Source organism: Columba livia, chromosome 5, assembly GCF_036013475.1.
Source record: "Columba livia isolate bColLiv1 breed racing homer chromosome 5, bColLiv1.pat.W.v2, whole genome shotgun sequence".
In the NCBI taxonomy this organism is placed as follows: domain Eukaryota; kingdom Metazoa; phylum Chordata; class Aves; order Columbiformes; family Columbidae; genus Columba; species Columba livia.
The window spans coordinates 9,774,311-9,785,145 of record NC_088606.1 but is presented as its reverse complement, the minus strand read 5'-3'; the positions used below and the strand labels follow the sequence as shown (position 1 = coordinate 9,785,145).

The window sequence follows — 10,835 nt, the reverse complement described above, 5'->3', positions numbered from 1 at the left end:
TAACCACCCCCCTTCTAATACACCCCAGGATGCCATGGGCCTTCCTGGCCACAAGGGCACAGTGCTGGCTCATGGTCATCCTGCTGTCCAACAGGAGCCCCAGTTCTCTCGGAAGCCTTGTGCTCCACGCTCTACCCCAGCTTCTCTGCTCTTCTTGGACGCCCTCTGGCACCTCAAGGTCTTTCTTGTAGTGAGGGGCCCAAAACTGAGCACAATGTTCAAGGTGCAGCCTCACCGGTGCCAACCCAAGCTCCACAGAGGCAGAACACTTCCCAAAAAGACAGATCTGAGCAGCACACCAGGTGAGCAGAGAATTAATTCTTTCGGTTGCTTTGCTTGGGCGTGTGGCTCTGGCTTTACCTACTAAACTGTCTTAGACCAACCCTCAATTTTTCCCACTTTAGCTTTCTGATTCTCTCCGCCCTGCCACTGGGGAAAGTGACTGAGCAGCTGTATGGCAGCTGAGCTGCCAGCAACCCATGCCCACCTTCCCAAAAATCCTGATGCAGGCAGACACAGTGTTTGTCCAAACACAGTGTTTATTGGCAGCTTTGAACAGAGGAAAGGTCCCAGAAGGAAGGGAATGGACTGTGTCAAAGAGTGCGGGTGGTCACTGTCCAGCTGGTAACAGAGTCTCTGTCACGAGCCTGCTTGCAACGGTCTCTTCAGCGTCTTCAAGCCTGGCCCTGTTCCTGAAGAACTGCACCTCTGCCGTAGCACTGTTCTCTGGCCGCTCCTGCTGCTGCCAACACTGGCCTGTGCCTACTCGATGCTCAGGACGGTGTCCGAGCCATCTTGCTGCACCCCAAACATCACCTCAATCAGGAGGGTGTTGGAGGAACGGTCGGTCAGCCGGAGCTTGCAGGAGCGCCTGGAGGGCAGCACTGTTAGACGCCGGTGTGCGGACTGAGGCAAAACCACCCAGGCTGCTTTCACCAGTATCTGGAACCAGCGGGTGGTTTTCTCCATGTCCAGGCGGTGGCCAGTGCACAGGGTGTCTAGGAGGCTGGCACTCTGATTTTGCCTCAGCTCCTCCTTGCAGCAGTGCAGGAAGCACAGCATGTCCTCCCTCCTGCAGGTGCACTCCAGCTCCACGCGGAGCCTGGACTTCCTCGCCGGCATCGCCTCCACGGTGTCCATCTCCAGGTGGAAGGAGTGCCCACGGGGGGGCTTCAGGGGCACGAGCAGGTGGTAGGCAGCTTGATCCTCACGCTGACTCATACCATCAATGTCGTTGCCCACTGAGATGGCGGGCCTTGGTCGTGGCACGAAAGCATTCCTGGAAAGCTTTCGGCATGTACGGAGAAGTTCATCCACCAGCTCTGCCACCATTGTGAATGATTCCGGCACGTCCAGGAGGCGCTGGGCCGAAATTCTGCCCACATTCAGCGCAATACTGAGATCTTCTTCTTCCTCCTTCTTGTCCACGTCCAGTCTGGAATTGTCCTCGCTGCTGCTGGCCGTCTGTTTGCTGGCTGTCTGATGGCTCCTTTTCCTGAGCCACCAGCAGAGCCCAAAGAGCAGCACCAGGCCTCCAGCAACAGCCCAGAACTGCCAGTGCTGCAAGGCAGCGAGGAACAGGGATGCCCAGGCAGAGACGCTTTTCTCCTGCTTCCTCAGCTCCTGGTCCCTCAGCTCCTGGTCCCTCTGCTCTATCTCCTGCCACAGCCGAGCCATCTCCCGGTTCAGCATCTCCTCGCGCTGCTTCATGCGCTCGCGCGTCTCCTCATCCAGTTCATAGCCAACCAACTGCACATTCTGGATTAGAATTCGCAAAAGGTTGACGATAACGTCCTTGAAAGCCATGGCCTGCAGGAGAAGAGAGAGAAGGGGCTCAGCGGGGCTGGATGGGAGGCAGGGAGCTGGCAGCAGGGGGAACGGAGCCGGGGGCCGCAGGGAGCTGGGGGCAGGCGGGAGTGGGGCCGAGGCGGCTGGGAGGCAGCAAGGGCTGCGCCAGCCCCGGCGGTGGCAGCTCCGTGCCCTGCCCGAGGTGCTCCCGCGAGCGGCCGGGCCCTCCATGCAGGGCGAGAACCCACCCCCGGGGGCCGCATTTCTGCCCCGGCCCCGTCCAGCCCGGCCTCCCCCCGCCTGCGCACTCACCGCTGGCCCAGGCCGGACTGGGGCAGCGCTGCTGCTGGCGCCCCTGATAACCGCCCCGTGGGGACTCGTCCCCTGTGATGTCACAGGCGCCAGAGCGCGTCACAGGCATGTCAGCCCAACACCCGGCCCTTCAGCCCACGGCACAGCTGCCCTGGTGTCCTGGCGAAGGCTGGGCCAGGGTTAAAAGTGGCTCACTGCACCTTGTGAGGTGCTTTATGTTGGGTTCTTCTCCTTTGCCTGCCAATGGCAATCTCATAATAATAGGATATCTCCGGTTTGAAGGGGCCCACGAGGACTATCTAGGCCAAGCCCTGACGCTGCACCAGGCCGGCTTCAAGGGAAATCACAGATTCACAGAATCATTTCAGTTGGAAAACACCCTTAGGATTATGGTCTCCAACCACAGATCTCACACTGCCAACTCCACCAATAAACTGTGCCTCTAACAGCAACATGTACACATTTTTTTACTTAGCTCCAGTCATGGTGCCTCAAGCACTTCCCCGGGGAGCTTCTTCCAGTGGTTGAGAACCCTTTTAGTGGAGAAAGTTTTCCTAATATCCAGTCTAATCCTGCCCTGACACAACATAAGGCTATTTTCTCTTGTCCTGTCTTTTGTTACCTGAGAAAAGAGACCAACAACCATCTCTCCGCAATCTCTTTTCAGGTAGGTGTAGATAACCATACGCTCTCACCTCAGCCTCCCGTTCTCCAGATTTATACTACCCCAATTCCCTCGGAAGACTTCTGCTCCAGACCCTTCACCAGCTTCTCTGCTCTTCTTTGGACACCCTCTGGCACCTCAGTGTCTTTCCTGTACTGAGGGGCCCAAAGCCGAACACGACGTTCGAGTTGCAGCCTCACTGGCTCCATCCCAAGGCCCCGAGAGGCAGAACGCTTACCAAAAAGATGTGTCTGATCAGCAGACCGCAGGAGTGGTGAATGAACTGTTTAGTTTGTTTTCCTTGGATGTGTAGCTCTTGCTTTACCTACTAAAGTGTCTTAGATCTACCCACAATTTTTCCCATTTTGGCTTTCAGATTCTCCCCACCCTGCCACAGGGGGGCAAAGTGACTGAGCAGCTCTGTGATGTCTAGCTGCCCACAGGGATTAAGCCGTGAAAGCTGAGAATCATCGAAGCCCAGAGAATCACTGAAACCAGAGCCCTCTGCCTAAGCTCCTCTGCAGAAAGCTCAACGACTTGGGGGCAGCTGAGCTGTCAGGACCTTATAACTGTGTTCTCCGTCAAACTGATACACAGACACTCACAGATGCAGCGTTTGTGTGTTAAACGAGTGCTTGGTTGAAATCTTTGCACAGGGTAAAGCTCCCAGAGGGCTTGGAGTCTCTCGAAGAGAGTTGGCTTTTGCTGACCAGGTGGTAAAGCGGTCTCCTCCGCACCCCTCCTTGCAACGGCCTCTTCAGCTGCATCATATTCCATTCTCTGACATCTTATGTTGCTGTGGAGATCACGTGCAGGCTGATACTGCGCCAGGGGACACAGCTCTGCACTCTGGAAAGCTGTGGACCCCTGTGGTCCGAGGCAGTTGGACTCCAGCTGCCACTACACGGCAAGGGATTGTGTACCCAGCTCCAGGCACAAAGAAGGGAGTGCTGTTCAGGGGAAGCTGCTTTCCCACCTGAGCCTGTCACACCACAGAGCAACAAGCAATGTGCAGAGTTGTGGAGGGGATGAGTTATTCTCCTTGCCCCAACGGAGGAGTGCGGACAGGTGAGGGAGCCTTGGTTACGGAGTCAATGAAAGCCGAGTCCACCACATCAGGCCTTCCGCACAATGCTCCCCAACTCTGGGGCTGCTGAGCTGCCAGCACCCTGTGCCCACGTTCCTCTACAAACCGTTGCGCGCACACTCACTGGCAATGAAACATTTATTGGAACTCTCACACAGGGTCATGTCCAGGAGGGAAGGGCATCTCCTGAAGAGGGCTGGCGGTCACTGTCCAGGTGGCAATGCCATCTCTGTCACAAGCCTCCTTGCAATGGCCTCGTCAGCTGCATCGGATCCCACTCCCCGGCGTGTGCTTTTGCTCTGGAGAACATGTGAAGGAGCAATTCCCACTGGCAACAGAGCCGCGTCTTGTCCACATTCAGCGTGCTCTGTTCTTCATCACCAGCTCCCCGGGGAGTGTCTGGGGCGGTCACATCCCATACCACAGCCACAGTGAACACACGGAGGCACGTCACTGGTGCTTCTCATTTGGGAACGTCTAGGCCCTGGTGAAATCACCACCTGAAACGCAATAGAGTGACAGAAAAGCCTGGTAGAAGTCCTCTTTGCAACCACTGCAGTCACCACCGGCTGCTTTGCTGAGGAGGCTGTCTGGGGAATGATGCTGCTGCTCTTGCTTTCCCTTCCCTTTCCTTTCTGTCTCCCGCAGCAGCCCCTTCAGCCACCTCACGGGTGCCGACACTGACCTCTGCCTACTCCATGGTCACAAATCCGTCTGAGTTGCCCTGCTGCACCGCCAAGACCAGCTCAATGGAGGGGGATGTCTCAAAGGCAGTGGTCATCCTGAGCTTGCAGAAGCGTGGCGATGGCAGCACCGTGAGCTTGCACGTGGCTGACTGAAGCACGGCCACGCAGGCTGCTGTCATCAGCTCCTGGAGCCAGAAGGCGGTTTTCTGCATGTCGAGGTATGGGCCGGTGCAGAGGGTCTGCAGGAGGCTGGCTTCCTGATGGCCCATCAGCTCGTCCTCAGGGTGGTGGATGAAGCAGAGCATGTCTCCCAGCTTCCGCTCCCTTATGCACATGCACTCCAGTTCCACACGCAGGGAGGAGTTCCTCAGCGGCATCTCCCCTTCGGTGACCAGCTCAAGATGGAAGGAGTGTCCAGGGGGCAGCTCCAGGGGCACAAGCAGGCGATAGACAAAAAGTCTTCTCCAAGAGCACTCTGGCTTTCTAGGAAGCCACCCAGCCCGACAGCGGGCTGCAGGCGCGGCATGAACTCATTGCCAGAGTGGACTCGGCAGACACAGAGAAGGTCATTCATCAGGTCTTCCACCACGCTGCGTGTTTCTTCCCTTTTTGGCCCTGGCCACAAGGGGTACTCCCACTGAAACCTCTCCATACAGAACGGGTCTTCCTTCTCTTCCACTTCCTCTTCCAGGCTCCCACAGCTGCCACGCTTGCTGCTGCTGGATGTCTCATGACTTCTTTACCTGAGTCACCAGCAGAGCCCAAAGAGCAGCACCAGGCTCCAGCAACAGCCCAGAACTGCCAGTGCTGTAAGGCAGCGAGGAACCGGGATGCCCAGGCAGAGACGCTCTGCTCCTGGTTCCTCAGCTCCTGGTCCCTCAGCTCCTGGTCCCTCTGCTCTATCTCCTGCCACAGCCGAGCCATCTCCCGGTTCAGCATCTCCTCACACTGCTGCACGCGCTCGCGCGTCTCCTCATCCAGCTCCTCATTCACCACTTGTATTTTCTCTTATCCTGTCTTTTGTTACCTGAGAAAAGCGACCAACACCCATCTCTCCACAACGTCCTTTCAGGTAGATGTAGATAACGATACCGTCTCACCTCAGCCTCCCATTCGGCAGGGTCAACAACCACAGTTCACAGAACCACAGAATCAAAGAATGCCAGGGATTGGAAGGGACCTTGAAAGATCATCTAGTCCAATCCCCCTACCGGAGCAGGAACACCTAGATCAGGTTACACAGGAAGGTGTCCAGGCAGGTTTTGAATGTCTCCAGAGAAGAAGACTCCGCAACCTCCCCGGGCAGCCTGTTCCAGTGTTCTGTCACCCTCATTGTGAAGAAGTTTCTTCTCCTATTTAAGCGGAACCTCTCATGTTCCAGTGTGCACCCATTGCCCCTTGTCTTATCATTGGTTGTCACCGAGAAGAGCCTGGCTCCATCCTCCTGACACTCACCCTTTACATATTTATAAACATGAATGAGGCCACCCCTCAGTCTCCTCCAAGCTAAAGAGACCCAGCTCCCTCAGCCTTTCCTCACAGGGGAGATGCTCCACTCCCTTCATCATCCTTGTGGCTCTGCGCTGGACTCTCTCCAGCAGTTCCCTGTCCTTCTGGAACTGAGGGGCCCAGAACTGGACACAACATTCCAGATGTGGTCTCACCAGGGCAGAGTAGAGGGGAAGGAGAACCTCTCTCGACCTACTAACCACCCCCCTTCTAATACACCCCAGGATGCCATGGGCCTTCCTGGCCACAAGGGCACAGTGCTGGCTCATGGTCATCCTGCTGTCCAACAGGAGCCCCAGTTCTCTCGGAAGCCTTGTGCTCCACGCTCTACCCCAGCTTCTCTGCTCTTCTTGGACGCCCTCTGGCACCTCAAGGTCTTTCTTGTAGTGAGGGGCCCAAAACTGAGCACAATGTTCAAGGTGCAGCCTCACCGGTGCCAACCCAAGCTCCACAGAGGCAGAACACTTCCCAAAAAGACAGATCTGAGCAGCACACCAGGGGAGCAGAGAATTAATTCTTTCGGTTGCTTTGCTTGGGCGTGTGGCTCTGGCTTTACCTACTAAACTGTCTTAGACCAACCCTCAATTTTTCCCACTTTAGCTTTCTGATTCTCTCCGCCCTGCCACTGGGGAAAGTGACTGAGCAGCTGTATGGCAGCTGAGCTGCCAGCAACCCATGCCCACCTTCCCAAAAATCCTGATGCAGGCAGACACAGTGTTTGTCCAAACACAACGTTTATTGGCAGCTTTGAACAGAGGAAAGGTCCCAGAAGGAAGGGAATGGACTGTGTCAAAGAGTGCGGGTGGTCACTGTCCAGCTGGTAACAGAGTCTCTGTCACGAGCCTGCTTGCAACGGTCTCTTCAGCGTCTTCAAGCCTGGCCCTGTTCCTGAAGAACTGCACCTCTGCCGTAGCACTGTCCTCTGGCCGCTCCTGCTGCTGCCAACACTGGCCTGCGCCTACTCGATGCTCAGGACGGTGTCCGAGCCATCTTGCTGCACCCCAAACATCACCTCAATCAGGAGGGTGTTAGAGGAACGGTCGGTCAGCCGGAGCTTGCAGGAGCGCCTGGAGGGCAGCACTGTTAGACGCCGGTGTGCGGACTGAGGCAAAACCACCCAGGCTGCTTTCACCAGTATCTGGAACCAGCGGGTGGTTTTCTCCATGTCCAGGCGGTGGCCAGTGCACAGGGTGTCTAGGAGGCTGGCACTCTGATTTTGCCTCAGCTCCTCCTTGCAGCAGTGCAGGAAGCACAGCATGTCCTCCCTCCTGCAGGTGCACTCCAGCTCCACGCGGAGCCTGGACTTCCTCGCCGGCATCGCCTCCACGGTGTCCATCTCCAGGTGGAAGGAGTGCCCACGGGGGGGCTTCAGGGGCACGAGCAGGTGGTAGGCAGCTTGATCCTCACGCTGACTCATACCATCAATGTCGTTGCCCACTGAGATGGCGGGCCTTGGTCGTGGCACGAAAGCATTCCTGGAAAGCTTTCGGCATGTACGGAGAAGTTCATCCACCAGCTCTGCCACCATTGTGAATGATTCCGGCACATCCAGGAGGCGCTGGGCCGAAATTCTGCCCACATTCAGTGCAATACTGAGATCTTCTTCTTCCTCCTTCTTGTCCACGTCCAGTTTGGAATTGTCCTCGCTGCTGCTGGCCGTCTGTTTGCTGGCTGTCTGATGGCTCCTTTTCCTGAGCCACCAGCAGAGCCCAAAGAGCAGCACCAGGCCTCCAGCAACAGCCCAGAACTGCCAGTGCTGCAAGGCAGCGAGGAACAGGGATGCCCAGGCAGAGACGCTCTTCTCCTGCTTCCTCAGCTCCTGGTCCCTCAGCTCCTGGTCCCTCTGCTCTATCTCCTGCCACAGCCGAGCCATTTCCCGGTTCAGCATCTCCTCGCGCTGCTTCATGCGCTCGCGCGTCTCCTCATCCAGTTCATAGCCAACCAACTGCACATTCTGGATTAGAATTCGCAAAAGGTTGACGATAACGTCCTTGAAAGCCATGGCCTGCAGGAGAAGAGAGAGAAGGGGGTCAGCGGGGCTGGATGGGAGGCAGGGAGCTGGCAGCAGGGGGAACGGAGCCGGGGGCCGCAGGGAGCTGGGGGCAGGCGGGAGTGGGGCCGAGGCGGCTGGGAGGCAGCAAGGGCTGCGCCAGCCCCGGCGGTGGCAGCTCCGTGCCCTGCCTGAGGTGCTCCCGCGAGCGGCCGGGCCCTCCATGCAGGGCGAGAACCCACCCCCGGGGGCCGCATTTCTGCCCCGGCCCCGTCCAGCCCGGCCTCCCCCCGCCTGCGCACTCACCGCTGGCCCAGGCCGGACTGGGGCAGCGCTGCTGCTGGCGCCCCTGATAACCGCCCCGTGGGGACTCGTCCCCTGTGATGTCACAGGCGCCAGAGCGCGTCACAGGCATGTCAGCCCAACACCCGGCCCTTCAGCCCACGGCACAGCTGCCCTGGTGTCCTGGCGAAGGCTGGGCCAGGGTTAAAAGTGGCTCACTGCACCTTGTGAGGTGCTTTATGTTGGGTTCTTCTCCTTTGCCTGCCAATGGCAATCTCATAATAATAGGATATCTCCGGTTTGAAGGGGCCCACGAGGACTATCTAGGCCAAGCCCTGACGCTGCACCAGGCCGGCTTCAAGGGAAATCACAGATTCACAGAATCATTTCAGTTGGAAAACACCCTTAGGATTATGGTCTCCAACCACAGATCTCACACTGCCAACTCCACCAATAAACTGTGCCTCTAACAGCAACATGTACACATTTTTTTACTTAGCTCCAGTCATGGTGCCTCAAGCACTTCCCCGGGGAGCTTCTTCCAATGGTTGAGAACCCTTTTAGTGGAGAAAGTTTTCCTAATATCCAGTCTAATCCTGCCCTGACACAACATAAGGCTATTTTCTCTTGTCCTGTCTTTTGTTACCTGAGAAAAGAGACCAACAACCATCTCTCCGCAATCTCTTTTCAGGTAGGTGTAGATAACCATACGCTCTCACCCTCAGCCTCCCGTTCTCCAGATTTATACAACCCCAATTCCCTCGGAAGACTTTTGCTCCAGACCCTTCAACCAGGTTCTCTGCTCTTCTTTGGACACCCTCTGGCACCTCAGTGTCTTTCCTGTACTGAGGGGCCCAAAACCGAACACGATGTTCGAGTTGCAGCCTCACTGGTTCCATCCCAAGGCCCCGAGAGGCAGAACGCTTACCAAAAAGATGTGTCTGATCAGCAGACCGCAGCAGTGGTGAATGAACTATTTAGTTTGTTTTCCTTGGATGTGTAGCTCTTGCTTTACCTACTAAAGTGTCTTAGATCTACCCACAATTTTTCCCATTTTGGCTTTCAGATTCTCCCCACCCTGCCACAGGGGGGCAAAGTGACTGAGCAGCTCTGTGATGTCTAGCTGCCCACAGGGATTAAGCCGTGAAAGCTGAGAATCATCGAAGCCCAGAGAATCACTGAAACCAGAGCCCTCTGCCTTTTGCTGAAGACCCTTCGCCAGCTTCTCTGCTCCTCTGCTGTCCACCAGGACCCCCAGGTCCCTTTCCCCTACACTGCTCTCCAACATGTCATTCTCCAATTTATACTGGAAGCTGGGGTTGTTCTTGCCTATACACAAGAGTCTACACTTACCCTTATTATATTTCATTATATTTTTCCCCACCCAACTCTCCAGCCTATCCAGGTCTCACTGGATGTCAGCACAGCCCTCTGGAGTGTCAGCCACTCCTTCCAGTTCTGTGTCATCAACAGGATGATAGGTCAGACATGTTTGTAGTCATGGATGTTTTGCAGAAAGTCTATATGGAATGGCTATTTGTTATATTTTAGAAAACCAGACGTAGGAGATACCCATGAAAATTAACAGCTGGCAAACTGAAAATAAGCCAGCATAAGAACTTTTAAAAATAATACATTGCTAAGTCATAGACCTTCCTAGACAAAATAAGAAATTAAACATTACCAGTTTTGAGAAGGGGACCCGGCAAATTTTTGATGAGTGTGGAAACTGACAATGATTCAATATTAAGATCCAGAAGCAAAATTTGGCACAGAAAATTTCTGAACTTCAGACTGCTCTAAATAATGAAGGTGAAGTATGGCCAGAGTCCTTCTTTGTCTGCCCTGAGAGTCCTGAAGCACCAGTAGAAGTAGAATATTAGGAGAGATGGATTTTGCAAGCACTGTCCTGTCTATTTTGCTCTTTGAAATTGCTTACTGGAAATGAAAACTATTGGAAAAAATGATACACAATTTTTCTTTGTTTTGTAGGTGACAAAGCTATCAGCCAGGTGATTTGCCTGTAATATTCACACGGGCACAGGCAAAGGAGTAGCAAGAAAATCTCTGTGATTTTTATTCTCTGCTTTTTTCACAAACACATTTTCAAGGATAATCCCAAAAACATTGTCTTTCATAATTACCATGAGTGGTCAGGGATTTGTTTGGGTTGTTGTTTTTTGTTTTTTGTTTTTTTTTTTTTTCATATTCAGAAGCTGTGTAATGTAACAAATAGTCTCATTACCAGCATGGGAAGCTGTCAGCATTCGTTTTCATGAATGCTCAACACCAGCAAGATTTGCCAGTCAGATCTCAGCCTTTCTTCTACTTCCAAATCAACAGCATATCTTCCTCAATACTTACCGCTACGAAACGAAGAAAACACTCAGAATCATCCTACTGGGCAACCAATATGTCAGCAGAGTGACTGGCAGATGAACCAATTTCCTCCCTGTAGGATGCTGAAGTACATCAGCACAGACCAAGAACTATTATTTTGCCTTTATTGCTTAAAAA

The 10,835-nt window shown here is 54.5% G+C and overlaps 2 protein-coding genes across 2 annotated transcripts; both read right to left on the bottom strand.

Moving 5' to 3' along the window:
• Positions 1-533: 533 nt before the first annotated feature.
• On the bottom strand, positions 534-2,346 carry LOC135579690 (inositol 1,4,5-trisphosphate receptor-interacting protein-like 1). The gene has a single exon (XM_065066519.1). The coding sequence runs from the start codon at positions 2,017-2,019 to the stop codon at positions 763-765; it is 1,257 nt and encodes a 418-aa protein (XP_064922591.1). The 5' UTR covers positions 2,020-2,346; the 3' UTR covers positions 534-762.
• A 4,038-nt stretch (positions 2,347-6,384) lies between these two features.
• LOC135579689 (inositol 1,4,5-trisphosphate receptor-interacting protein-like 1) lies at positions 6,385-8,588 on the bottom strand. The gene has a single exon (XM_065066518.1). The coding sequence runs from the start codon at positions 8,259-8,261 to the stop codon at positions 7,005-7,007; it is 1,257 nt and encodes a 418-aa protein (XP_064922590.1). The 5' UTR covers positions 8,262-8,588; the 3' UTR covers positions 6,385-7,004.
• Positions 8,589-10,835: the final 2,247 nt, after the last annotated feature.